The sequence below is a fragment of the Lepidochelys olivacea genome, assembly GCF_965140295.1.
Source record: "Lepidochelys olivacea isolate rLepOli2 genome assembly, chromosome: 22".
NCBI classification, from domain to species: Eukaryota; Metazoa; Chordata; order Testudines; family Cheloniidae; genus Lepidochelys; species Lepidochelys olivacea.
The window spans coordinates 13,452,776-13,476,876 of NC_140432.1; the positions used below are offsets into that span (position 1 = coordinate 13,452,776).

General features: G+C 45.9%; 1 protein-coding gene across 1 annotated transcript in view; it reads right to left on the reverse strand.

The window, feature by feature from the left end:
• Nucleotides 1-24,101, reverse strand: part of UBASH3B (ubiquitin associated and SH3 domain containing B) — a 105,734-nt gene that overhangs the window by 13,864 nt on the left and 67,769 nt on the right. The window contains exons 5-11 of the mRNA XM_084611737.1: nt 21,892-22,061; nt 19,540-19,748; nt 10,249-10,384; nt 7,455-7,575; nt 5,699-5,821; nt 3,632-3,724; nt 1,686-1,830 (exon numbers count right to left, since the gene is read on the reverse strand). Coding sequence (XP_084467863.1) covers nt 1,686-1,830; nt 3,632-3,724; nt 5,699-5,821; nt 7,455-7,575; nt 10,249-10,384; nt 19,540-19,748; nt 21,892-22,061 — 997 coding nt within the window. The remainder of the gene's footprint in view (nt 1-1,685; nt 1,831-3,631; nt 3,725-5,698; nt 5,822-7,454; nt 7,576-10,248; nt 10,385-19,539; nt 19,749-21,891; nt 22,062-24,101) is intronic.

Below are 24,101 nucleotides of genomic sequence, written 5' to 3' on the forward strand. Positions count from 1 at the left end.
GTTTTTGCTGAAAACCCCAATACTAAAATATTTTGAGTCTGGCAACCGAAACATTTTAAACTGAAAATGTTCAGCTTTTGGTTGCTGAAAAGTAGAAACAATGTTTATTTTCAGGCTTTTAGATGAAAATCTCAAAAATTCTGATGAAAACAATTAAAAAAAAAAACGGTTGAAATTTTTCACTGGGTGGGGAGACAAAACCCTCATTCCACCTCTCATGAAGAATACTTCACTCAGAGGAGCATTTGTGAGGATTCTGCAGTTAATGTCTGAGATTCTCTGATGGAAGGCACAACGATCAGTGCTTACTATTAAGCAGTATTAACCTCTCAGCTGTATTTTGTATACGTACAGATAAAAAAAGGAAACTGGAATTGGCTTTAAAGACTCATCTCCTGTTACTTACAGGAGAGGGTCATGAGGGAAAAGAGCCTTCTCTGTTAGGAGTTTCATTTGCAATAATATTGAAAGTTTAAAAAAACATGTGTGTTCTGCATTTGTTCCAGTGACATTTAATGCTCACTTTAGGGAATGTGAGCCTTTTGGAAGGGAAACTGAAGACTTATATGGGCACTTTGTACCTGGAAATGTCAAATGTGGGTCACTGCAGGAGCTTCTCATGTTGATTAACCATTAACTTACTATTCTTGTGGACTTTGGCTGCCTTCCCAGCCATAATGAAATAGTAGCCCAGGAAGGAAGGACAAACACCAGAGGAAAATTGAACATTAAGGGCCAGACCCTCCGCTAGTGTCAGTTGGTATAGCTCCTGGAGCTATGCTGATTTACACCAGCTGAGGGCCTGGCCCTAAAATGGAGGCATCATAGAGGTGGACAAAGGCAGGAGTCTTGGGACCAGAATCCTGTGGAGAGATGGCTAGGACGAAAGAGTGAGTGATTGGTGCTAGCTGGCTGCTGGCTGGATAGGGCTGGGCTACCTGAGTTGGGAAGATGATGATGGCACTAGGAGTGGAAAGAGGACAAGTGTCTGTCCCAAGGATGCCTTGAAATTATAGCTGGATGCTAACATGTGCCTCAGCAAGTTGCCAAGTGTATAATTAAGGGCAATGCAATCCGATACCCAAATCCATATCCAAGATTTGCATCAGTGGGGTAGCTGGGTGTGACTGAAGTCATGAGTTAGCCCAGGCTAAAAATGTCCACCACAGAGAACTGACTCAGCTCAACTAGCTCTTTAATTACCTTTTGAAGCAGAGATAAGCTGGACTGTAGAGTTCAGATCCAGAGCCCAAATCCCAAAGTTTTGAAATGTGGTTAAAAAATAAATAAATCCTGGCCCATGAAATGCCCCACTTTGCATGGCTCAGCTGCACTAAGGGGGCATATAGGATTCCACAGGAATGGGGGAACCCTAGCTCAGGGGGCACAGTTTATCAAGGACATAGCTAGAGAGCAGCAATTCTCTGGTGAGCCCTGGCTTCTAGGGCACCATTACTAGCTAGTGCAAATTAGAGCAGATCTGGGCCTGCTCTAATTTAGGCTGGGAACTCAATAAGCTCCCAGCAGCCCCAGGGACAATACAAAGGAGTACAAAGGTGGCCAACAGCTCAGCCAGAGCTTAGGTTTGGGTCCCTGGTGTTTCGCTCCTTCTCTCCTATGCATTAAATTCAAGATTATTCATTGCTAAGGAAACTCTGTTGGAGTGACATGCCAAGTTCTGCTACCTGTAGGTTGTATCAACACACAGACTGGCTGCAGCTAAATCCACTGCAGGTATCCAGGCAGGTAATGTGGTACCAGAGACCCATTTTGTCCACTCAAATAAGCCCGGCTCAACTCGAATCTTTAGGTTATTTTCCTGTTGCAAACCTGAAAGAAAAAAAAAGCAGGGGGGTGGAAATCCCTGGAAGCAGCAGGTGGGACTGGGAACAAGAGGATTTAGGATTGGGTTTTTTTGTGCGTGTGGTATTTTGATTAGAAATCAACAAGTTCTTCTACTGGTTGGGAGACAGGGCCAGATGTGCACAACTCCAGTATTTGCTTGTGCATGTAGCCAGTTAACCAGATATATGAATGGCAGGTATGTGTATGTGTCATGTAGATGCACAGAACTAAAGAAGTGCCCCTAATCTAGACATAACTCTGTATTTTGTATGGAGCCCTCTTTGGACTGTACGTTCCAGATCAAGAGCCGATAAGCATGCTGATGATTCTGAAGAGAAGACGATGGCAGCTCCATGCACACCTTACGCTACCCTTGCCCAAGGGAGCTAACATGTTAGCCTTTGCTTCCCAGTCCAGTCTGATGTCTGATGTCTGCATCAGCATGTTGACTGGTAAAAGAAATTAGTATTGGCTAACAGCTGCAGAACCAGCAGGGGGAGCTCACACTTTCCTTACATCACAGAGTGTTTGCATTGGGAAGGTGAAGTTAAAAAGGACATACTGAACACTAAACTTATACATACAGAGCCTCACACAAAAGATTTAAAAATCATGTGTTTTGGCACCTGGAAATGGGTAATAGCCTGCCCCACCTCTCTACAGGCTCGCATATCTACTACAAAGGCAGTGTTAATATTATCGTAGCACCGAGAGACCAGCGTGGTAGGCACTTGTTCAAACACATAACAAAGAGACAGACCCTGCCCTGAAGAGTTCACAATCTAAGCAATATGCCCCCAATCTCAGGCTTGCCCACAGCACTCATGCACAATCTATGCCTACTAAGAGTGTAATCAAGGGAAGGCAACTATTTGCTGAGGGCTTTGCTTTGTTGAAAAGCATACACCCATGAATATTCCCCTCGACCCCTGTCCCCCAGGAATATGCCCTGTAATACTCTATATGCTGCCATGTACTCAATAGCTCACACATGATCTAGGGCACTGGCTCTCAACCTTTCCCGACTACTGTAACCCTTTCAGGTGTCTGATTTGTCTCGAGTATGCCTGAATTTCACCTCACTTAAAAACTACTTGCTCACAAAATCAGACCTAAAAATACAAAAGTGTCACAGCACATTCTTATTGAAAATTTGCTTACTTTCTCATTTTTACCATATAATTATAAAATAAATCAATTTGAATATAAATATTGTACTTAAATTTCAGTTCAGTTAAATTAAACTTAAATTTCAGTTCAGTATATGGAACTGTAAAACCCAGTACTGACTTTGCTAGAGCTTTTTATGTTGCCTGTTGTAAAACTAGGCAAATATCTAGATGAGCTGATGTATCCCGGGGAAGGTCTCTGTGTACCCCCAGGGGTACGTATACGTCTGGTTGAGAACCACTGATCTAGAGCATTGGAATCTGTTAGACTGAGAATGAATGTAATGTTAATCGGCGCTTGGACACAGGAACTGCCATATGAAACAGGCCCTTTATCCATCTAGCTGGTATCCTGATGCAGTAGAGCCTCATGTTGTGCCTGACTATTGTACAGTGCTATGCAATGCAGGAGAAGGAAAGAAAATCCATTTCCTGCCTCAGCTGGCAGTGGCTTCATGCCCAAAGCATGAGGATCAGTGTCCCTTGTAACTTAACCTGTATAGCGCGGGGAAGAGACGTGCTATTTTTGAGGCCGTTCATTAAACAAATGGGTTTTCCATTGCCGGCTTCCCCAGAAAACAGGAAAAATCCAGACTCTCCCCTTGTCTGCTTCTTACCTTTCAGAATATTGTGCGCTGTCTGTACGCAGCGCAGCGACGGGGAACAGTAGACATGTTCAATAACAGTGTTACTTTCCAGCAAGGCTTCACCTGCAAGCAAAAGTTTAGCATCACTGATACAAACGTTACAGTAGACATCACAATAATTGCAGCATGCATGCTTCAATGTAGTTGTAACATAGCAGGAAGCGAATGAAGTTCTCCAGTTGGATTGGTTATTTTTTTGTAGACCTATTTATCCATCAGATTTTATTTCAGTAGTATACTATGCTTTGAGGCATAGACAGCTGTGAAATTGTGATACCTTTTTCTGTGCACTGTCCTTTTCGATTTCTAAGAACTCAGTCAGTGTACAGAGAGACGGCAGCCATTTTGCATTCAGAATGGCTGTAGCCTGTTTTAGGACAGACACAGCAACACTGTGCTCTCTCCTGGAGACTTGATTCTTATTTGTTCTTGGAGATTTCTCTATTTTAGATTGCCATCTTACACTGAAAACATAGATTTGCTCTTTGTGCATGGGAAAAATATAACAGGCCTGAGTCTCATTTCATTTATACTCACGTAAATCAGGAATAACTCCACTTAACTCAGTAGTCCTGAGCCTCATCTGGTGTAAATTACCATGGCTCCATAGTCTAATTTAGTTAACCAGGTGTAAAACCAGTGCAAGTAAGATGAGAATCAGGCCTAACATTATGATTATTTATACTACAGTAGTGCCTCAGGGACCCAAATGAAATTGGGAATCCATTGTACAAGATGCTGTACATGTACATTCACATAGTAAGAAACGGTCCCTGCCCTATGAAAAGCTTACAATTTAAATAGACGGGGCAGACAAAGGGAGGGAGAATACAAGGGTTATTAATCTTGTTAAATGTTTAATTATAATTGTACGTATGTTTAACTGGCTTTTGAACCTTTGGGGAAAGTGGAGTGTGCAGCTGTAGGAGATGCTGTGCATGAAAATCTTTCGCCGCTGGATTCTGAGCTGCTGTTTTACTAACCAGGTCAGAGGACTGTTTGAAATGATAGTTCTGGGATTCTTCAAGGTCACGCTAGCATTTGTGCAGAACAGAGCTTTCGCCTGTAGATGGCAGGCATGCTGTAACAGTGCTAAAAAGCTCTTTTATGTAGGGCAGTGTGGATCATGTATACATTTCACACACCCAGACCCCAATGAATGGTGCCAGCAAAGTGTTCTCATTGCTTCCAATCTAGCCCTTCTGTTGTGTGTATTATAAGCACAGGTTTTACTGACCTTCCTGAGAACTGCCCCTGCAGTCTGGCCATACTATTATTATATTCGGATCCAGTTTTATTAAAGGCCTACGGTTTTCAAAATGTGCAGTAATCTTGGGTGCCCAACATAAGAGGCCTGATGTTCAGAAAGTGCTCTGAAAATCAGATCCTTAAAGGAGTCTGAAGTTGTGCAAACCAAAATCTGGAACATTTTCAGGGGTTGTTCCTGAACTCAGCAAATAACTTACTCTCTATAAAAGTTGAGTGGTAGAAGGCTACGTATTCCCCTAATGAAACAGGCCAAGAACAGAATGGGGGAGATGCCTGATTTGACTTGAACTATACTTGACAGTGTAAATATGAAACCCCACTGGGGAGACAAAACCATGTTTGTGTTGCAAACTACAGATCAAAAATTAAGCTTGTCAAAATCAAGTCAGGAACATACTTTGCATACAGCAACTGTCATGTTAACTGCAGTACTTTTATGACCGTCATTATCAACAATCTTCCACAGTGTGGCAAATTTACAGGGCACTTTTATGTGCTACGCAGCTGCACGTCTAATGGCTTTGATTTTGTGCATTGTTCTTCCTGCTGCAATGGCAGCTGAGTGGGGCCAGGCTGACTTTAAAGGAAGTTCTTTTCTAGTTACATTGAAGAAACTTTTTGAAGGCTCTCAACGTGTCTAAACTCTTTTAGCTCCTGGCACCTGATTGAATTTTTCTGTATTGCACTTGCTCTTTCTTTTCTGGCACGTGTGGGAGGAGATATAAATGCTTCTTGTGCAAACTATTGTCTCAGCCGACGGGAGCTTACCAACAAGTCTTGCTTGTGTGCAGCCAAACACGGTAATTGGTGCATCTTTTTCATAATCCCTGAAACCACCACTTCTTTGAGGTAAGCTGTGAGGCATATTCAAATTTGTACGCATATACCTTCCTGTTAGGGGAAAGTTTAGAAGCAGGTGCTGGAATTAGTGGATGACTGAGAAAAGCACTCAGTATCATGCCTATTACAACCTTTCATTCACAATGGCTTGCACACGACAGACGTTAACCAGAACTGGGCGGGAAAGGGTTTTCACGTTGTGGGAGCCTTGTCAGAATTCAAAATGTTTCCTGTTCCGAATCAGGAGGAAATTTCATGAAAATGTTCAGGATTTCCATGGCAATCTGAGAACAATTTCAGTTCGGGCCAATTTAAATGTTTCATTTTGATCATTTCAAAATGTTCGATTTTATTTTGGACCTTTTAAAATTTTAATATTTTTAACTATACTTAGCTTAATTTTCTACATGAAAAGTAATTTGAAACCAAAAATTGGGATGATTTTTTTGTTTCCATGGGAATGGGAGGTTTTGACATTTTCACATTTTTTCGAAAGGTGAAGCTGACCCTTTCCCGCAAACAGGGTTGGTTTCAACGAATCAACATGTTCTGATGAAAAAAAAAATAATTGAAAAAATTCCAACCAGCTCAAGTACTAACTATGCCTGGAATTACTATGGATACCTTATTATTATCGGAAATACTAAGGCTTTGTCTGTATTGGGGAGTCACCCCAATTTTAGCCATCAGTCACCACCTAATGGCATTGCTGCAAATCCTAGTGTAGACAAGGCAAACCGTTCCAAGCCATGATTTGCTCTCGTGCCATTTACTCTGGTTTCAATTAGGATTAAGAATTACCAGTGCAAAGAGTGGCTTTGCCTGTCTGCACTAAGGTCTGGTCTACACTTGGGGGGGAGGAGAGGGCGAGCTAAGTTGGTCTAAGTTACTCAACTTCAGCTAAGAAAATAGCGTAGCTGAAGTCGACGTACTTAGAACTATTTACCATGGTGTCTTCACTGTGGTAGGTCGACTGCTGATGCTTCCCCATCGACTCCGCCTACGCTTCTCGCTCTGGTGGAGGACCGGAGTCGACGGCAGAGTGCTCGGCGGTCGATTTATCGCGTCTTCTCTAGACACGATAAATCGACCCCCGCTAGATCAATCGCTCCAGAGGTAAGTGTAGACATGCCCAAAGAGTTTGCATTGGGCCCCAATGGCTGGATTGCTAACGGGTAGAATCAGGACAAATCCCTGGTGTAGGAATGGCTTGAATTTACAAATAAGAATGATTGTGGAGAGGTTTTGTTGTTTCAGTGACATCTTTTATTCAGATGATTTCCCACCCCAACTGCAGGGCAGACCAATGTGGTCAAGCATAGTATCCATCCACCACATCCCCACCCCAGCTTGGTAGTTTGCAGTGGCTGCAGCCACAGATTAATATGGATGTGGATGGGCTAGATCCACTGAGTGCCTAACCCCACTATGATACAACCCTACTTAATCAAAGGCCTAATTCAAGATTGCAGAGAAGGAGCAGTTCTGTTGGTATTTCACACTGTCCCTTTCCTAACCACTTCAGAGTGCTGTCAGAATGGTATCTCAATCAGCCTCCCCCGATGAGTTACATTCCAGCGGAGTTTGCCCAGGAGACAATCCATTTAAACTTTTCTTGTGCGGTTATTACCCCTACTCCACCCCAAAAGCTAGGGAGTAACCGATCCTGCAGCAACTGACTCACCTTTGGCATCAAAACACTGGGACAACCAGTACTTTCCAAACACAACATCCATTCTCTCCCCATGCCGGCAGACAAAAAGACATCGTTTTTGAAGCCCTGGCTGGCTGGTTACTCTCAGGGGCTGAAAGCAAAATGACAGGAAGTTTGGCCATGGTGAGAATCCAAGTGCCTTTTTCTTAGTTCCAATTTATTTAAGAGTGAGGACCTGACTCTTGACTTAATCCTAGTACGAACAAGGGGCACTGGTCACTCCACTGAAGTAAATCATTTATACCAGTATAAATGTGGTGTACATGAAAGAAGCATCCTTGCTGCATAGGTATTCTGGGGACAGATGTTATCTTCGGAGCTTGTGATCTGTCATGTCACCTTAAAGCCAGCAGAGGATTGTAACCTGAGCTCCCCAGCACAGCCAGTTGAATCAGCTGTAAAGAATGAGCTGTTGGTGTGAAACTAGCTGCTGGAGATTTGCCATTAAAACCATACAGAACCTGTTCACCTGGGTTTACTTTAACAGTACTTGATGTACCCCAAGTGGGACTAGATTCCAGTGCCAAGTATAGGGAGCGAGCTTCACTAGCACAGTGAAAGCTTCAGGTTTCTTAAGTTTCATTACTCCGGCAAGAAGAGAGCAGACAGGCGGAATGGGAAGATGGTGTAATGGTGTGTGCGGATACCGCAAACCAATCGCAGAAATGGTCAATCTAACGTTTAGGCCCCTGTGGTCTTGACAGGGCGACCCTTTAGCTACTGGTGGGGTGGAGGGGTGCTTCTGAATAGTTTAAAATAAACTTATTGCTGCATTGGCATCTTTGGAGAGAGACACACATTTCACCCACACGACAGGCAGAGGTAGTGCAACCATCTCCCACATTACCCTGTGTGTCTCCTTCCTCACCACCTCCACAGCTCAGTTTCTGCCCCCCACCCCCCCCCGCCGCCTCCCCATCCCATTCAGTTCTTGGCGTTTCTGTCAACACTGGTGGCAGCTTTGTGACGCTGTCCACTGGGAGCAGGACCAGAAGCAGCTCATTCAAGATACGCCACCAAACAGCCATCTGAGTCTAAGGGCTCGTCCAGCAAGCTGGAGCATATATTTATAGCACTGCAGCATGCTGCACACTAAATGTCTGTGTGGACCCTTCCGCTGAGCACTAAGGGTATGTCTACACTGCTGTTAGACCCTGGCAGCTGGCCTGGGCCAGCTGTCTCGGGCTCAGGTAAGGGGGTTGTTTACTTGTGCTGTAGACATTCAGGATTGGGCCCCAGCCTGAACTCTGGGACCCTCCCATCTCAGAGGGTCCTAGAGCCCGGGCTCCAGCCCAAGCCTGAATGTCTACACCACAGTTAAACAGCCCCTCAGCCCGAGCCCTGCGTCAGCTAGCACAGGCCAGCCTCAGGTTTTTAAATGCAGTGTAGACATACATACCCGTGTGCTAATGGCTTTCCAGCACTAGGCTAGATTCCAATTGGCAGCCTAGCAGCAAATTACTCCCTAGTCTGTTACCAGTCCTTAGGCCACCGAGTCCTTGTGGGCAAGCCCACCTACATTTTGAAATAGGCTGTAATTCCTGCCAACTCGCCTCCAGGACCGCCCTACTTTAATCTGAGTTCCCAAACTCAGAGTGGCGAAGAAGTCTGAGGGGTATGGCTAGATCAGGGAAGGGCAAACTATGGCCTGCAGGCCAGATCCGTCCCATCAGAGCTTTCAGTCCGGCCTGTGGGATTGCCACCCCCATGGTGCAGTGGGGCTAAGGTTCCCTGCCTGCCCTGGCCCCGCGCCACTCCCAGAAACGGTCAGCACCACATCCCTACAGCCCCTGGGGGTTGGGTAGGGAGCAGAGGGCTCCATGCGCTGCCCTCACCTGCAGCCACTGCCCCCACCTGCAGGCACCACCACTCACAGCTCCCATTGGCTGGGAACAGGGAACTGCAGCCAATGCGAGCTTCTGGGGTGGTACTTGCAGGCGGGGGCAGCGTGCGGTGGAGCCACCTGCCCCACCCCACCCCCAGGAGCCGCTGCTGGACATGCTGGCCACTTCTGGGAGCAGCACAGGGCCAGGGCAGGCAGGGAGCCTGCCTTAGCCCCACTGCGCACTGCTGCCACCCTGGAGCCGCTTGAGGTAAGTGGCACTGGGACGAACCCCTCCTGGACCCCACATCCCAACCCCCTTCCTTGACCCCTCTGCTGCACCCCTCCTGCACTCTGCACCCCATTTTGCACCCTAACCTCCTGCCCTGCACCCCCTCCTGCACCCCAACCCCTAACCCTGAGCCTCTTCCTGCACACTGCACACTGCACCCCCACCCCACACCCCGCACTCCCTTCTGCACCCCAACGGTCTGACCCAGCCCTACATTCATGGCCCTGCATACAATTTCCCCACCCAGATGTGGCTCTCGGGCCAAAAAGTTTGCCCACCCCAAGCTAGATGGAAAGTGGAGAGGTCCTGAAACTATTTGCTGCCGTTAAATGGGGTCACAATATGGAAAAGGTTGAGAGAACCACTGCCTTAGTTCTTAACGGTCATTGAGCCAGAAACAACGTTCATTGAGCCAGAAACTCCTCAGTTGCAAGGGATGTAAAGCTGATATGACGGGGATGTTCCCTATTTCTAAATGTTAATTTAAATAATATAAAGAGGTCTACCCAAGGCTCTAGGTGCCGTAATTAAAAATCACTAATTAATATAACCAATTACTAATTAGCATTTATACTGATTGTATTACTAGTTTATATTACAACAATTCAGTTGTATTTAGTTGTGTTGTTCACAGTGTCATGAATCCTTACGTGCATTGTCTGGCAGATGATAGTGAGTGGCCCTGTGTCCCCAGGTCCTTGATCTTCTTGCTGTCTTCTTTCCAGAGCTCCATCATTGAAGGTTAGAGGGGATGGGGAAGAACTGGTACTCAGAATCGAGTAAGATCTGCCACAAATAAAGAGACACTTGCTTAGAAAATGTTCCTTTGACTTATTGTCCTCAGAGTTGTGCTGGGATGTGCCCAGAGCCTGAGAGAGGGCAAGAAGTGGTTTTATTATTATTTGTATTCCAGTATGTGCTCAGTGTTGTAATGCACAGAGTAAAGGACAGCCCCAAAGAACTCTACAGTTCATTAGAGACAGGGTTTCTTAACCCATGAGTCATCACCCCAAACTGGGTCAACAGAACGTGCCCAAGGGCTGCGTGGGAGGCCCAGTGAGGGAATTGGTTTCTGTCACAGTGTGGCTGGAGGCCCTGCGGGGGGAGCTGTTGCAGAGCCCGTGCCACACTCCCCCAAAGCAGCAGATCCTGTGGCTCCCATCCTGCGGGTCTGGCAGGCTTGGCTCCCTGATCTGGGCATTGAGACCTGGTGCATGAGGTTTGTGGCTCCACTCAGGTTTGACCCAGCCAACCCTCTGGCACTGCAACCCTAGATACCACAATGTCCAGAGCGGGGAGCTGTACCCAGCTACCCCATGGGACAAGGGACTACGTGATCGGCATGGCATACTTATTTAATGCTTATTAAGTTAATGTGGGTCTTATATATTGTGGGTAAGAAATATTTAGTAACTCCGATTTTTTTTTTGCATGAAAGCTGTTTACCAGGGTTACAACAGGTCTTTGCAAATGGGTCCTGAGCCCCAAAAGATTGAGAACCACTGCAGTCGAGAACAACCTGAAAAAAAATAGGGTGGGAGGAAGTCTTCAGCCACCTTTGGGGTATGGGCTGTTGTTTATTATATGATTGTAGAGCGCCTAGCACAATGGGGCCCAACCTGGTCATGCCCCTTAGGTGCTTCTGCCGTGTACCATGTTAAAGAAGTAGCTGAAAGCCCATGTTATCACATGGGTGTGGCAGCTGGCCCAAGTAATATACCACGTGTGCAGTCTTCCTCATACAACCAATGAAATTGTTTCATGCAAATTAGCTGTAGAATAAGAGTGGTAATTGGTTGAGTTACCTCTGATATCACAATGATCTAGGACTTGGCATGGCATAGATTTGTGTCTTACTGTAGCTGTTCACTGCATGGGTATAGTCCGTAAAGTCAAAATGGCTGAGAACTTTAAAATTGGATGGATGATAACAGATCACGACTCCTGGTCATGATTAAACCTGGTGATATTCTAAACAGAAAGAGCTCTCAGCCATGTTTGTAGCTGTTTCCATCGCTTCACACTGACTCAGTGTTCTAGGCTTCGGTGTGGCACGCAGACAGAGTGACAATCCTGGAATCTTTTTGAGAGACTAACTTGCCAGTGCATCAGGATGCTTTTAAGGGGCCATTACAGATGGATACAATAAGTATCACTGGAACATCCAATTTTGATACTTGCAAGAGAAAGGATAAGATGTAAACAATAAAAGCAGCCGAGATCTTAGACATGATTCTCATCTGAATTATACCAGCATAAATTGTGAGTAACTGCATTTAAGTCAATAGAGTTTACACCAGTTTTACAGCTGGTGTGAGAGAAAAGGGATTAATTGTGCCATCTCCTTAAGAGAGTCTCTCTCCCTACTTACCTAGAGAATAGACTACTTTTTCTTTTTCATTAAATATGCTAATCAAATGAGGCATGCTCAGAATAAAGCCATCCCAGCAAGATGGTCAAGGGCTTAGGCCAACATCCTCGGGAGTAAATTAAAACAGGCAATTACAGAATTTCAACCAACCCTCTATTGATTGCAGTGGATCTTGCTGCGATGTGCATTTTCTTAGTTATTAAAAATAACTCGTGGGCTAATGTGTGCCGTCATTTGCTTTGACACAGAGATAGCCACTTTCTCTTTGCACTCGGATTAATTGCTTTAAATGTGTCCGGAGAAGACTCTCGACTTGCACCAAGGGGTCTCTCTCTACCAATGGAAGAAAATAGGTCATCTGTGTTTGCTAGTAGGCGATCTGCCAGGAGATCATATCATATCCTGGCCAGCAAACAATAAAAAGTATCATGCCCTTGATGCTAATGCCCCCTTACCTTATGAGAAAAATAAATATTTGGGCTTACCAGTGGAGCAATGTATAGGGTTATCTCATTCAGGTAGGACACTACACTTGGATGCCCCCCCCCCCCCGAAACTCCTTAACAAGGGGAGTGTGGGCTGCAAAGCAGAACCGGAAGGTGCTCAGATATTAAGATAGTGAGCATGGTAAAAGAATCTATAGACAGTAGAATAGTCCTCTGTCCAGATCACAGCATCCTCATAGCCCACAGAAAGGCCCCTCTGCACACCCTGAGCAACAGAAGCCAGGGAGCTGTTCTGGGGTGGAGTCTTGAGACTGCCTTCTCCGTCACACACTCTTCATACTTGAAGTAGAAATCCCATCTCTGAACAACCTGGAACTTGCCAGGAGGAAAGCAGGGATTATTATTATTGCTATAATTTACAGTAGCTCCCATCAAGTGTTGGGTACTTTCCAAATACACAAGGAATTGTCCCTGCTCTCAGGAGCTCACAGTTGAAGGGTGGAGAGATAATTAGACAGAGATTAAGGGAAGATGGAAGAACAATATGCAATTTCTATGCAGGCCACTGTCAGCAGCATGGCAGAAAGTTGTTTTTTGTTTTTTTTTTAGAGAGACTTACAGGTATGCAGGGCAGCGGCATAAAGATGAGCCCAGGAAGGTCACACCATGCATGAGGTTGAAAGCCAGATCCAATTTTGTAGCTGGCTCCTATCTTAATGATGATGATCTGAACCAAAAGCCTGGATCTGAATTGTGACAGATAAGGCAATAATCCTGCAATATCCTTGGGAGACCTTATGAATTGAGTTTAAGTATCTTCAGGGTCAATTGTATTAAATGCAAAGTTTATGTATTATGGTGGGCTGGGATTGTTGGTAACCTCTCTGGACAGCAGAGGGGGATGTGATGTGAGGCTTGGGAGAGTTCAAAGGACTATATTGAAAATGTGCCGGACAAGAATGGACCTTGGAGACAATAGGTATGAATTGGATTTCCTCAGAAATACCTAGGGAAAGGTTAACAAAAATTCCTCCTCTGCAGTTGTGCAAAACTCCAGCCTTTTGAAGCTATGCCCTGAGGAGCTGAGTCATTGTCCGCTAATGAGCTGTTCTTGGAGGTTGGAGATCAAAGGCCCACGTCATATAAAGAAATGGCTGAACTGCCCAGCCGGGATTCTCAGAATCTGAGACAGTTATGAACTAGTAAACAGGTGGGAAATGTAGTTGTGGGTTTTGAAGGACTGACACCTACCAGAGCCCAAGGCTGGAGTTGGGGGTGACCTCTGGAAAGCTTTTTAGCATGTGTGTAGGTTCCTATATTGTTTTTTTTAAAAGTTTTCTTTGTAATGATTTCACTTAAAATTTAATCTGCTTGCCTAGAAAGAGTTGTATTGTGACTTATAATTGCTGGCAATTATGCTGTTCATAACCTTGGAAAAGAAAGCAAAACACAGACAGTGGCCTGTTTAAGTAATCTGGCTTGCTGGGAATATCACAATGTAGGTAAGGAAATGTGCAGCCTTAAAAACATCCTAGTCAGGAGGGAGAGAGATGCAGGTCTCTGCCCAAGAGAGGTGAAGCCTCGGTGGCACGTGCTGGGTGGACCACAGAGAGGGAATAAAAGTGCAGTTGCCCTGAAACTGACATAAATATCCCCCAAAATGTAGGATATAGGAAATCTGCATGCTGGAACCTACTTCTGATCCCCTTCAAAGTGACTGTCAAGCCATAGTGTGCTGAACACCACAGTGGCCGTGCAGACGAAAGGCACAGCCGAGAGACCCGATGGGAATGGGCAGCAGTGAGCAGCTGGCATATTCCTGGTCCTTTCTCAACCCTTGAAGATGGCCAGCAGCAGTCCCACTGCCTTAGTCAGGTGATAGTGTGGGAAGATGCTGACCCAGGCGGATGGAAAGTGACTTGTCTAGTCTCCTGTTTTCCATTTATCTCTGAGCAATCGCTCCATCGCTTCTTAGATGCTGTTTCTCCACCTCTCCCTCCTTAAAGTTCATGCAGCAGAGTTGCATCCATTCATGGATGCTAGGAATGGGTAAGAATTAGGATGAGGCAGAAACGAACCTCTCTGCAACCTCCAATATCTTGTGGCTAGAGAAGTGCCATAAATCGGACTTTGCCGATGTCTCCCTTGCTCTGCTGGTGACTGGAAAATAGAAACCACTGGAGCCAATTCAAGTTAGTCATTTTCCACACATAGCTCATTGTTTGGAAGACACCAGATAAAAATATCCATTGTCTTCTGGGTGAGGCAATTACGCTCCTTGCCTTCCAGACAACATCGCTGCCAGCACTGTTGATTCTTCCCTGGGGGCAAAGTGTGCATTTTCCTATATAGCACAGGAAGGCCGGTGCAGGATCTGAGGAAAGGCTGGCCAAAGGGGTCTCTACCAATTTTGCTGAAGGTAAATCCTCTACAGGCTTTCAGGGGAGGTGGGTGGGACAGGTGGGAGGTTCCTTCAATGTCCCCACTCACTGGAGTTTAGAGGAGATGGGAGCTACAGCCAGTGGATTCACCAGCCGCTGCAAGCTGTAGAATGGGACTGCAGCAGTGGAAGGGGCTACTGAAGCCCAAGTGGTGACTGAGTGTGGCTTGGGAATTGAGGATTTCTTCTCTTCCCTCCTAGACTTGTTGAAGGAGGCCAGGAGTGGCTTTGGCCCTATAAGTGAGAGCAGAAATAGGCAGCCTTGTAATATCTAATGCAGCAGTTTGCAAGCGCTGCTGGTATGAGGCTGGGGGAGGAGAGTACTTCGGCCTTTGCAAACAAGATAAACCTCTCCAGCCAAGCAGCTCAAGCATGTACTCAAACCTCCAGCTTCAGCAGCCTCCACTTGAGCTGGTTTGAGTCCACACAATGACAATGGGCGGGTTTCTACAGTTCTGTCCCTTTAAGTTCACAAGGGACCCACAGTGCTGAGCGTCTGGTTTTGTGGCTCCTGTGGGGAAGCTGCCTATAACTAGCTCTGCTGGGCTTCCCACTTCCCTTCCAGTCTCCGGACTCTGCTGCGGGCAGGGAGTTTCTGACTCTGAGTTGGCAGTGCAGTAATTCACAGAGACGAATGGGTTCTTAGGGAACAGCCTGCAGACAACTCTCTTCCAGGAAGGACTTGGAACGGACTATTTTTTCGGGGTGTGGCTTAGATTGGTTCTGAGTTGTTACAGCACAATAGCACGGTTAGAAGGAAAGGACCGAAGTTTTAAATAATGCAGGAGAGGAATACTTATGGCCAGACCCTGAGCTGGTGTAAATCAGGGTAGCTCCACAGAGGTCTGTACAGTTAGACCAGTTCACAGCACGTGAGGGATGTGGTCCTTATTTCCTATGTTTTCCTCCTCTGTGTGATTCAAACATGCCGTGGTGTCAGTAACAGAACAGCCATTAGGTTACATTTATTGCAAACTCCAAGCTTTCCTCTACATTCCTTACTTGCGGGGGAAACACCAGCAAAACATATTAAAGCAAAACCAAAGGAGCCCGATTGTTATTTCTTAGGTTCTTATATGGCTCCCATTGTGAGCACTGCCACATCCTACATTTGAATGCATTCACCTCCACAACATGCCTGTGAGGTGGGGAAGTGCTATTATCTTCATTGTACAGATAAGGGAACTGAGACACACAAAGACTAAGTGGTTTGCCCAGGGTCACATGGGATGTCAGCAGAACAAGGCATTGAGCCTGGGTTTTCTGATTCCCAGGTGAGCACCCCCACTACTTGACCATCTCCTTTATGCGAGTGTGAAATTGGCCGTCACTCCCATTGAAGTTGCTGGCGTGACCTTGGTGTAAAACTGGTGTGGGAGCACTGGCCCTGCCCCGAGCTCCTGGGCACCAGCTGGAGCTGAGCCCCCATTGGCTTCATGGGAAAGGGGGAGTGAGGGCAGGGCTTTGGGGCAGAATGTGGGTGGGGCCACATCCCGGGTTAGGGGAGGCTTGGCCTCCCCTGACCTTCGATACCCACCGCCCATGCACATACCACAATTTTACAGGGCTGTGGGGGAAGGGTCCCCAACTATTGGGCACAGAGGTCCTCAGGAATTGCTGCCCTGGCAGCTGAGAAGTGATCCCACTGTCATTCTGCAGCCCGTGGGCATGGAGAAGCTCCCATTACACAGCCCAGCTGGCCTGCTCTAAGCACATCCCATTGCACGTTGTTAGGCAGACTAGCCAGGCTTGCTGTCCTTAGGCAGAAGGGGTGGCCTAGTGTTCTACAGAACCCTGCAGTGGACTCTATATTGTAAGCTCTTTGGGGCCGGGGACCACCTTTTTGTTCTGTGTTTGTACAGCACCTAGCAGAATGGGGTCCTGGTCTATGACTAGGGCTCCGATGCACTACCACAATATAAATACATTAATTAATTAATTAATAACATGCAAGTTCTGAAGAGCTGAATCAATCTCTTCCAGCTTTTGTAGTTTACTATATTGGCAGAGCAAGGAGGGGAGGAAAAGAGAGAGGGGTTTTTCAGAGGAGACCTTCAAAAGCCAGGTTATGCCTGGACACTGAAGATCCTATTTTGTAGGCTACTGGGCTTGCGTCGATGTCCTAGGTGAACATTTGTCCTCTCCTGACTGCTGTGTGGTCCAGCTGGCTATCTACCAGGATGCTGGCCAACACCCCAGCAATGGCTACTTTTCAATGATGTTGTGTACAAGGAATTTGTTGAAGGCGCTTCGGCATCCATTTGGGATGGTACATGCTATATGATCACGAAGTATGTTTATTGTGACCAGCAGGAAAATATTCACTGTCATTATCACTTTTATCCAACTCCAGGGCTGCCCAGTATTCTCGGTGTGAGCCCCAGTTCCAACGACATGCCACCTGTTTCAAACCCCCTTGGAACCTGAGTGCCTCTGAATGCCGGACGCATGATCATAAGTCAGTGAACGGGGTTGCCATTTTTTCCCAAGGGCGGATCCGTAGTATTGCAGTGAGTATTTCTATCTATGTTCACTTTCATTGGCAATGATGAAAACAGGACCCGTGTGCCTGGAAAGATAGTCTGAATGCCTAGAGGCTTTCCAATTATTATGAAAATCCAGCCTGCAGTACATTGCATTAGGCTGCAGTTTGGGAGTTGAGCTTAACTTGTCCTAAGTTTGCTTTCTTCTAAATGGCACTTTATTACCTAATATGTACCGTGGGAATCTGTTATGTAAAATTGGTTTGTTTCTGAGTATGTAAGAATGTTTTTGATAAATGCTCCATATTGCCTGCTTTGATTCATTATTTATGTTCTTTAATGGTAATCAGGGAAAGGGGCATTTCCTTTCTTCCCTTTCCTGGAGACAAAGAACTGCTGGAATTGCCAAACTTTTGCTTCCCTTTTAGTTACTGTAGTAATAATAATTAATTAATATTTTTAATGTATTGGTGCCCTGGCCCAAAACTCCTTCAGAAACCTTGAGGAAAAATGTAGATTTCAGAATAAAATAGGCCAGCTTGCTATAGAATAGCTTCAGTGTGCGAACACAGACCGCAAACCCATTGCGGTCGGTGAGGTTTTAGTTGAGAAAAGATGGTCTGGTTAGGGCACCAGACTGTGCGGCACATTCCCACCTCAGCCACGGACTTTCTAATTAACCTTGGTCAAATCACTTCACTGTTCTGTGCCTTGGTTACCAGAGATGTTTCCTCCACTCGTGGGGGTGTTTTGAAGATAACTTCATAACTACTTGGGAGGTATGGCGATATTAGAGGGATGAAGAGGTACCATGTAAATACCTGCACAGAGATCTAGAAAGGTTTGCCTCATCTGACTGAAATGTGGAAACCATGTATCAGCAGCCCTTGTCTCATGGGGAGAACTTGGCAAAGTGTGGATTAGAGCAATATGACAGACACCTACAAAATGTGAGCCCTTCTGTTTTGAAGTTGTATGTTGGTGCCCACCTGAGGGAATGTGGCCTTCGGGTTTGGGGGAATTCAGGTCCTGTTTGCAAGGAGTGGTAGTCATTTGCATTGATATGTGGGTTCAAAGCTGCAGAATGAAACTAGCCATTGGGTGTACGTACATCTATTCCTAACCGCACCGTATGTGACTAAAACTGAAAGGGTGAAAAACAAACAAAAAACCAACCTGAACTTTTCTGTTGTTTTGTTTCTTGCATTTCACTCAACTTGGAGATTTCTTTGGTTGGTTTCTTTTTTTGTTCCTAGTCAGTTTCATGCTTCTGGCTCTCTTGTGCTAACACAGTGGCCAGCACTGGCTTGTTAACTCTCCACCCTACCCGCCTTTCCCCAGAAGACTTGTGTGTCCATTGAAGTTTTAAATAAGGCATGCCTACATTTGGTTTGCAACTCCTTCCCAAAAATGTTGCAACTTCCCCCATCAAAAACTTAAAAGTTAGAGGCCAGATTGTGGCTTGGATTCTGCAGGTGCAATGTCCTGTTAGAGGGATAGTGGGTAGGAAGACGCTTTCCTTCTCTCCCCTCCCTCATCTTGTGGTGCCATGCGAGGGCTAGTCACAAAGGGCTAGATTTTCAGAGGCATTTAGGCACCCAAAGATGCAGGCAGGCATTGGTTTCAATGGGAGATAAGTTCCTAGGTGCTTCTGAAAATCCCACTAGACAGCTATCTGCCTAAATACCTTGGAAAATCTAACCCAATCCTTGGTCCTTATGCTCAGGCATCACACACAATGGCACTAACCTCCCCAGAGAGATGGTCTTTCAGGAATGCACACTCTGTAACATTCCATTACAAAGGGAGCTGCAAGGTCCACTATGGTTCTTGCTCCTGGTCTTGCCACTGCGAACTTCTTTATGGGACAGCACACTTCGTAATTCCCCACCCCTCTTACTGCAAGGATGCATCTTTACAGCTGCCATCTACCTCTGGCCCTGTAATGGTTGGTGGTGACCCTTTGAATCATGTTGTTGGAACGCCTTGAGTAGTTACGTTGAGTTGCTGGTCCCATGAAGAGGAATAGAGCCTGCTATTCCTTTTGTTCAGGTGAGTGTTTCTGTGACTGTATGTTCCTCCCAACATCAGTGACAAAGAGAGACCTTGTTTACTCTACTATCACTTGCATTAGGTGAATCCCACTAGCTGAGTTCCACTGTCGCTTCCTGCAGCCAGAAACCAGCCTGAGCATTGCTTACCCATGAAACACCCAGGTGCCGCACTCGTCTGCCTTCGTGATGTAATTCTCAGGCAGCAGCCCAGAACAGCCGGTCGCTAGGGAAGTGCCATAAATCCAGCCCTCACTGGTGCTGGTTTGCTCCACTGGGGACATGAAAATGAAATCCCCTGGAACCAGCTCAAGCTCGTCGTCATTCTGCGGGATGTAGGGATAGATCACTTGCAGTGTCTGGGGAGATGGAAGAGAAAGCGAGAGTATGTGAGAAGGGCATTACAGAATCCTGGGCCATGCGAGAAGGCTGAAGGAATGAACTCGCATATGCCTCTCCCCGGCTGTCTACTACCTTCCCCCAACTAGACAATTAACCCTTCTTAGGCCAGTAAAAGAGAGAGCAAAGGGGACTATAGAAATGAATGACAGGCATTAAAGATGGAAAAGCCTTGTGAAATCACCCAGTCCCACACTCCAGCTGCTGCAGTCTCAGCTTTCTGCATTGTATTACCTAGTCCTAGTGCTTCATTCATTCTAGTTTTTAACAGGAAGTCAGACTAGACGATTACAGTGGTCCCTTCTGGCCTTATACATCTACAAAAGACATCTTTAGAATGTGGTGTCTGCCACGTCCCATCGGGAAAGTATTCAGTCCTTATTGTCGGGAAGTTTTCAGTATTCAGTTTCCATTTTTCCCTTTCATCCTCTTGCTCCTAGTCAAGCTGCTCCTTGTGCCATCCTAAATAATTCCTCCCCTTCCTTGTTCTGCAATTCAGTAAAAAATGTAAGCACGTGCTTAACTTGAAGCATCCTGTTGACTTGGGCCTACTCATGTGCTTAAAAGTTAAACATGTGCTCCAGTCCACAGTTGAATTGGGGACTTTGCATTTACACATGTGAGGTTCCCAAGGATCATCTTCTATGTGTTTACTCGACTTCCAGTTAAAAGAGCATTTTTCTTCCCCACTCTTTATTGGCTTTGAAAGTGGGGCAGTGACCCTTTGTCACTGGGCTAATACGTTTGAACTCATGATATTCTGCTCTCAGAACTGTTTACGAGGACATGAAGAAAACAAAATTAAAGGCGATGAGGAGAGTACTGCCTAGACCGTCTCGTTTTACTATTATTTCTTAAGATGAATGGGCTCAGGTTTCAAAGTAGGCAGAGAAGTAGCAAGTAATTAGAATTCTACTTCTGTCTGTTGCACTGTGAAAATATATATCCCGTTTTGTGTGTTCATGCTTGTTTGTGTATTTGATGTGCACACAGGTGCACGTATTGGGGTGTGAGTGTACAAATATAACCTGTAATGTTCAAGAGAGACTGGATGGGATTTAAACGATTTTTGTTTTGTTTTGTTACATGTTTACAAAAGGGCAAAAAGCTCTGTAAAACTGGACAAAAATGTTCTTATGGGGAAAAAAAATTGCTTTGAATGCGATTGTTCCCTTCTGCCAGCTGGGAGCTAGAATGTATTGTAGGTCATGAGATAGAATGGCAAGTAACCTTCTTTGCTAACTGAAGTGGAGTCAAATATTGATCAGTAACTTTCCTGGTAAATACCCACAGCCATCCTCCACTTCAGCAAAAAGCTTGTTGCCTGACTTCTGCATTAGCAACTTCCATCGCAAAGCAAACATCTAATGAGCAACTCTATCCTTTTTATGTACCTTGTATGCTCCGTAAGGAAATGTGACTTGTCATGCCTGGAGCCGACTGTGGCTCCATTGATTCTAGTATCCTGTTTCTGGCAGTGGCCAGCATCTTCAGAGGAAGATGGAAACTAGTCACTGTCCCTTAATATCCCAAGGCCAAAACTTTCACGCTTGGGCATGCCTAAAGCTGTACACCTAATAAAAGTGCCAGAGTTGCTGAGCATTTGCTACTCCCACTGCAATCAATAGGAGTGCTGGGTATATACTTTGGTCCCTCTTATTTTCTCCCTGTGGCACATCATAATCTAGTTTTCCGTGGGCTGTGATACTTTGGTCTAATTTCAGCTGTGGGAATTAGTGTGCAGGTGACGGGTGGTGCTGGTGGCCTGTGATGAACTGTAGGTCAGACTGGACGTTCTGGTGCTCCCTTCTGGCCTTAAATTCCGAGAGTATATCTGGATTCTGGCTCTGCCACAGACACCTTGGGGAACAGGCTGAATCTCAGTAAACATCTTGGGACAGGGCCTAGGATGACCTCCTAGGTCCCTCCTAGATGACCTCCTGAGGTCCCTTCCAACCCTGATATTCTGTGATATGTGCCTTTGGACCAGAGCGGGACCCAATCTCAGTTTGGAGCTTTGCAGCAACTCTGAGATACAAATCAACTGCAATGGTATTTGATTGCTTTTTTATTTTTTAAACTGAGATGAACTCCAAAAATTACCTCATGGTTAGCAAATCTTATATCTCGAGAGAAGATTGTGGCGACCCAGTCGCATCCTAGCTTGACGTCGATGTTCTGTGCTAATTTCTCCAGCGTGGGCAAGTGGCTGGTTTGGAAGTGGTAGGCCAATGTCACGTGCAGCTGTTTCTTATGGGGTTCTACATGAACATCTGAAATGAGAAAGATGCAATCAAAAGCAAGCAACTGTCACTTTGAACAGCAGACTCTTGCTCCATTTTCAAAGCATTCATCCCATTAGTGCAGGAGAATTGAGCAAAACTTTTCAGTTAGCGAAGGAAGACAAATGGCAGTCTGGTCTCTGAAATTAAAACTATAGAGCTGCGCACTGGTAATGCACCATTGATCTGAGTCTGACCCTTAGGAATTTGATTAGAGGAGCATTTGGTACCAGGGATGTCTCATGAAATCTTGTATAACCCACTGCCTATTGAGTCTGCATTATGCTTCCCTAGGGTGACCAGATGTCCCGATTTTATAGGGACAGTCCCGATATTTGGGGCTTTTTCTTATTTAGGCTCCTGTTACCCCCCCCAATCCCTGTTCCGATTTTTCACACTTGCTATCTGGTCAGCCTATGCTTCCCCAGCCTGTGTGCCTGATGTACAGAGGAGAGGAATCTGCGACTGCCCGCAGCTCCAGGGTTTAGCAGTCCTTAGGCTCAAGCTACAGAGGCTCATGCTGTTAGCTCTGGAGGTCCCAGGTTGTTTTCGAGCGAACGGGCAGCCTTTCCCCCTATCTAAGGGGTTGACGTTCTCTCCAAAAATAGGCTGCTCAGAGTGGGTTCCTGCATATGGTGCAGGTCTGATGCTCAAAGGTGGTGAGCACTCTCAAACTCCTATTTGCCTCTGACATGGGTGCTCAATACTTTTGAAAAACAGACAGTCGTTTGTTTTTCTTTTTAATTCCCCCACACAAGATCTTTTCTCTCCTGGTCTCTCCACTCTGTGTTTTCTATCTGTTCTGTCTGTCATACTGTGCATCTGTTGCATTTCCGCCCCCTCCCCCCCCCCCCCCCGCCCACTCTGCGCCGTTTTTCCTCCCACAGGTGGAGAACACAAACTGGGGACTCTTAGAGTTCATGTTGAAGTTGAAATATTCAGGTTAACGCAGCTTGACGTCCTGGCTCCACTGAAGTCAATAGGAATTTTGCCAGACTTCGGTGAGGTCAGGACTTCACCCACGGTGCTGAAGTATTTTAAAATGAGACACACACACACAGTTTGAGGTGAGGCGAGGGTACTCCCAGGATAAGAGGTAAAGCTACTGAGAGAACCTACATAATGAAGGGATTAAAAAAGGTGAACACACAGGTGAAGAAATTAGGAAATGCCAGAAGCTGGGAATGAGCGACAGGGGATGGATCACTTGATGATTACCTAGTAGTTCATTCCCTCTGGGGCACCTGGCATGGGCCACTTTGGCAGACAGGATACTGGGCTAGATGGACCTTTGGTCTGACCAAGTAAGGCCATTCGTATGTTTTATATAAATCATAATAAACAGAACTGTTCAAACAGGAATAAATTGTAAAAATAACTTATTTTCCCTCATTCAACCACATCTAAAAATTAGGGACAGACAAACTGGCAGACATTTGGAGGCTTGGTTCCCAACCCAAAATGTCAGGTGCTTGCCCAGCCCATTTGAATCTCTCTCATTCAGCAAAAAAGGACACATTATAGGGGTGATCTCTGACAAGGGCCCGGGGCATCGAATGTGGGTACGCGACAGCGCTGTGTGTGAGCAATGCACCCGTAAGAATCAGCTCAGAGGAACATTTGGTCTAAGAGGAACAAATCTCATGGGGACAGGCTGCCTGGAGACTGTCAGTGCTTGTTCCTTTTTCCGGTAGGACCAGAAGCGGTGAGGGCAGCTGCTCATGCTGTGTTAGGACACGCCAAAAAAAAACAAAACAAAGAAAAAGCAGGTGTTTAAAGCTTCCAGCCATTTCCTCCCTCTTCTGAAAGTGAGCGTCTCTAGGTCGCTGTCAGGTGAAACTCCTGGGGGCTCAGAACAACCTGCAGTTCTACAAGGCCAAGTGTATCTACTTAGTTGTCGTTGTTTTAGCTACAGCACCTAAATGGTGGCTGTTCTGAGTTCTGGATGGGGGCGTGCGGCTGTACAACCTGTGCTGGACCAGCAGCAACAGACTCCTGAGAGTCAGAAGTTCTAGTCCCTCCCCCACCCCG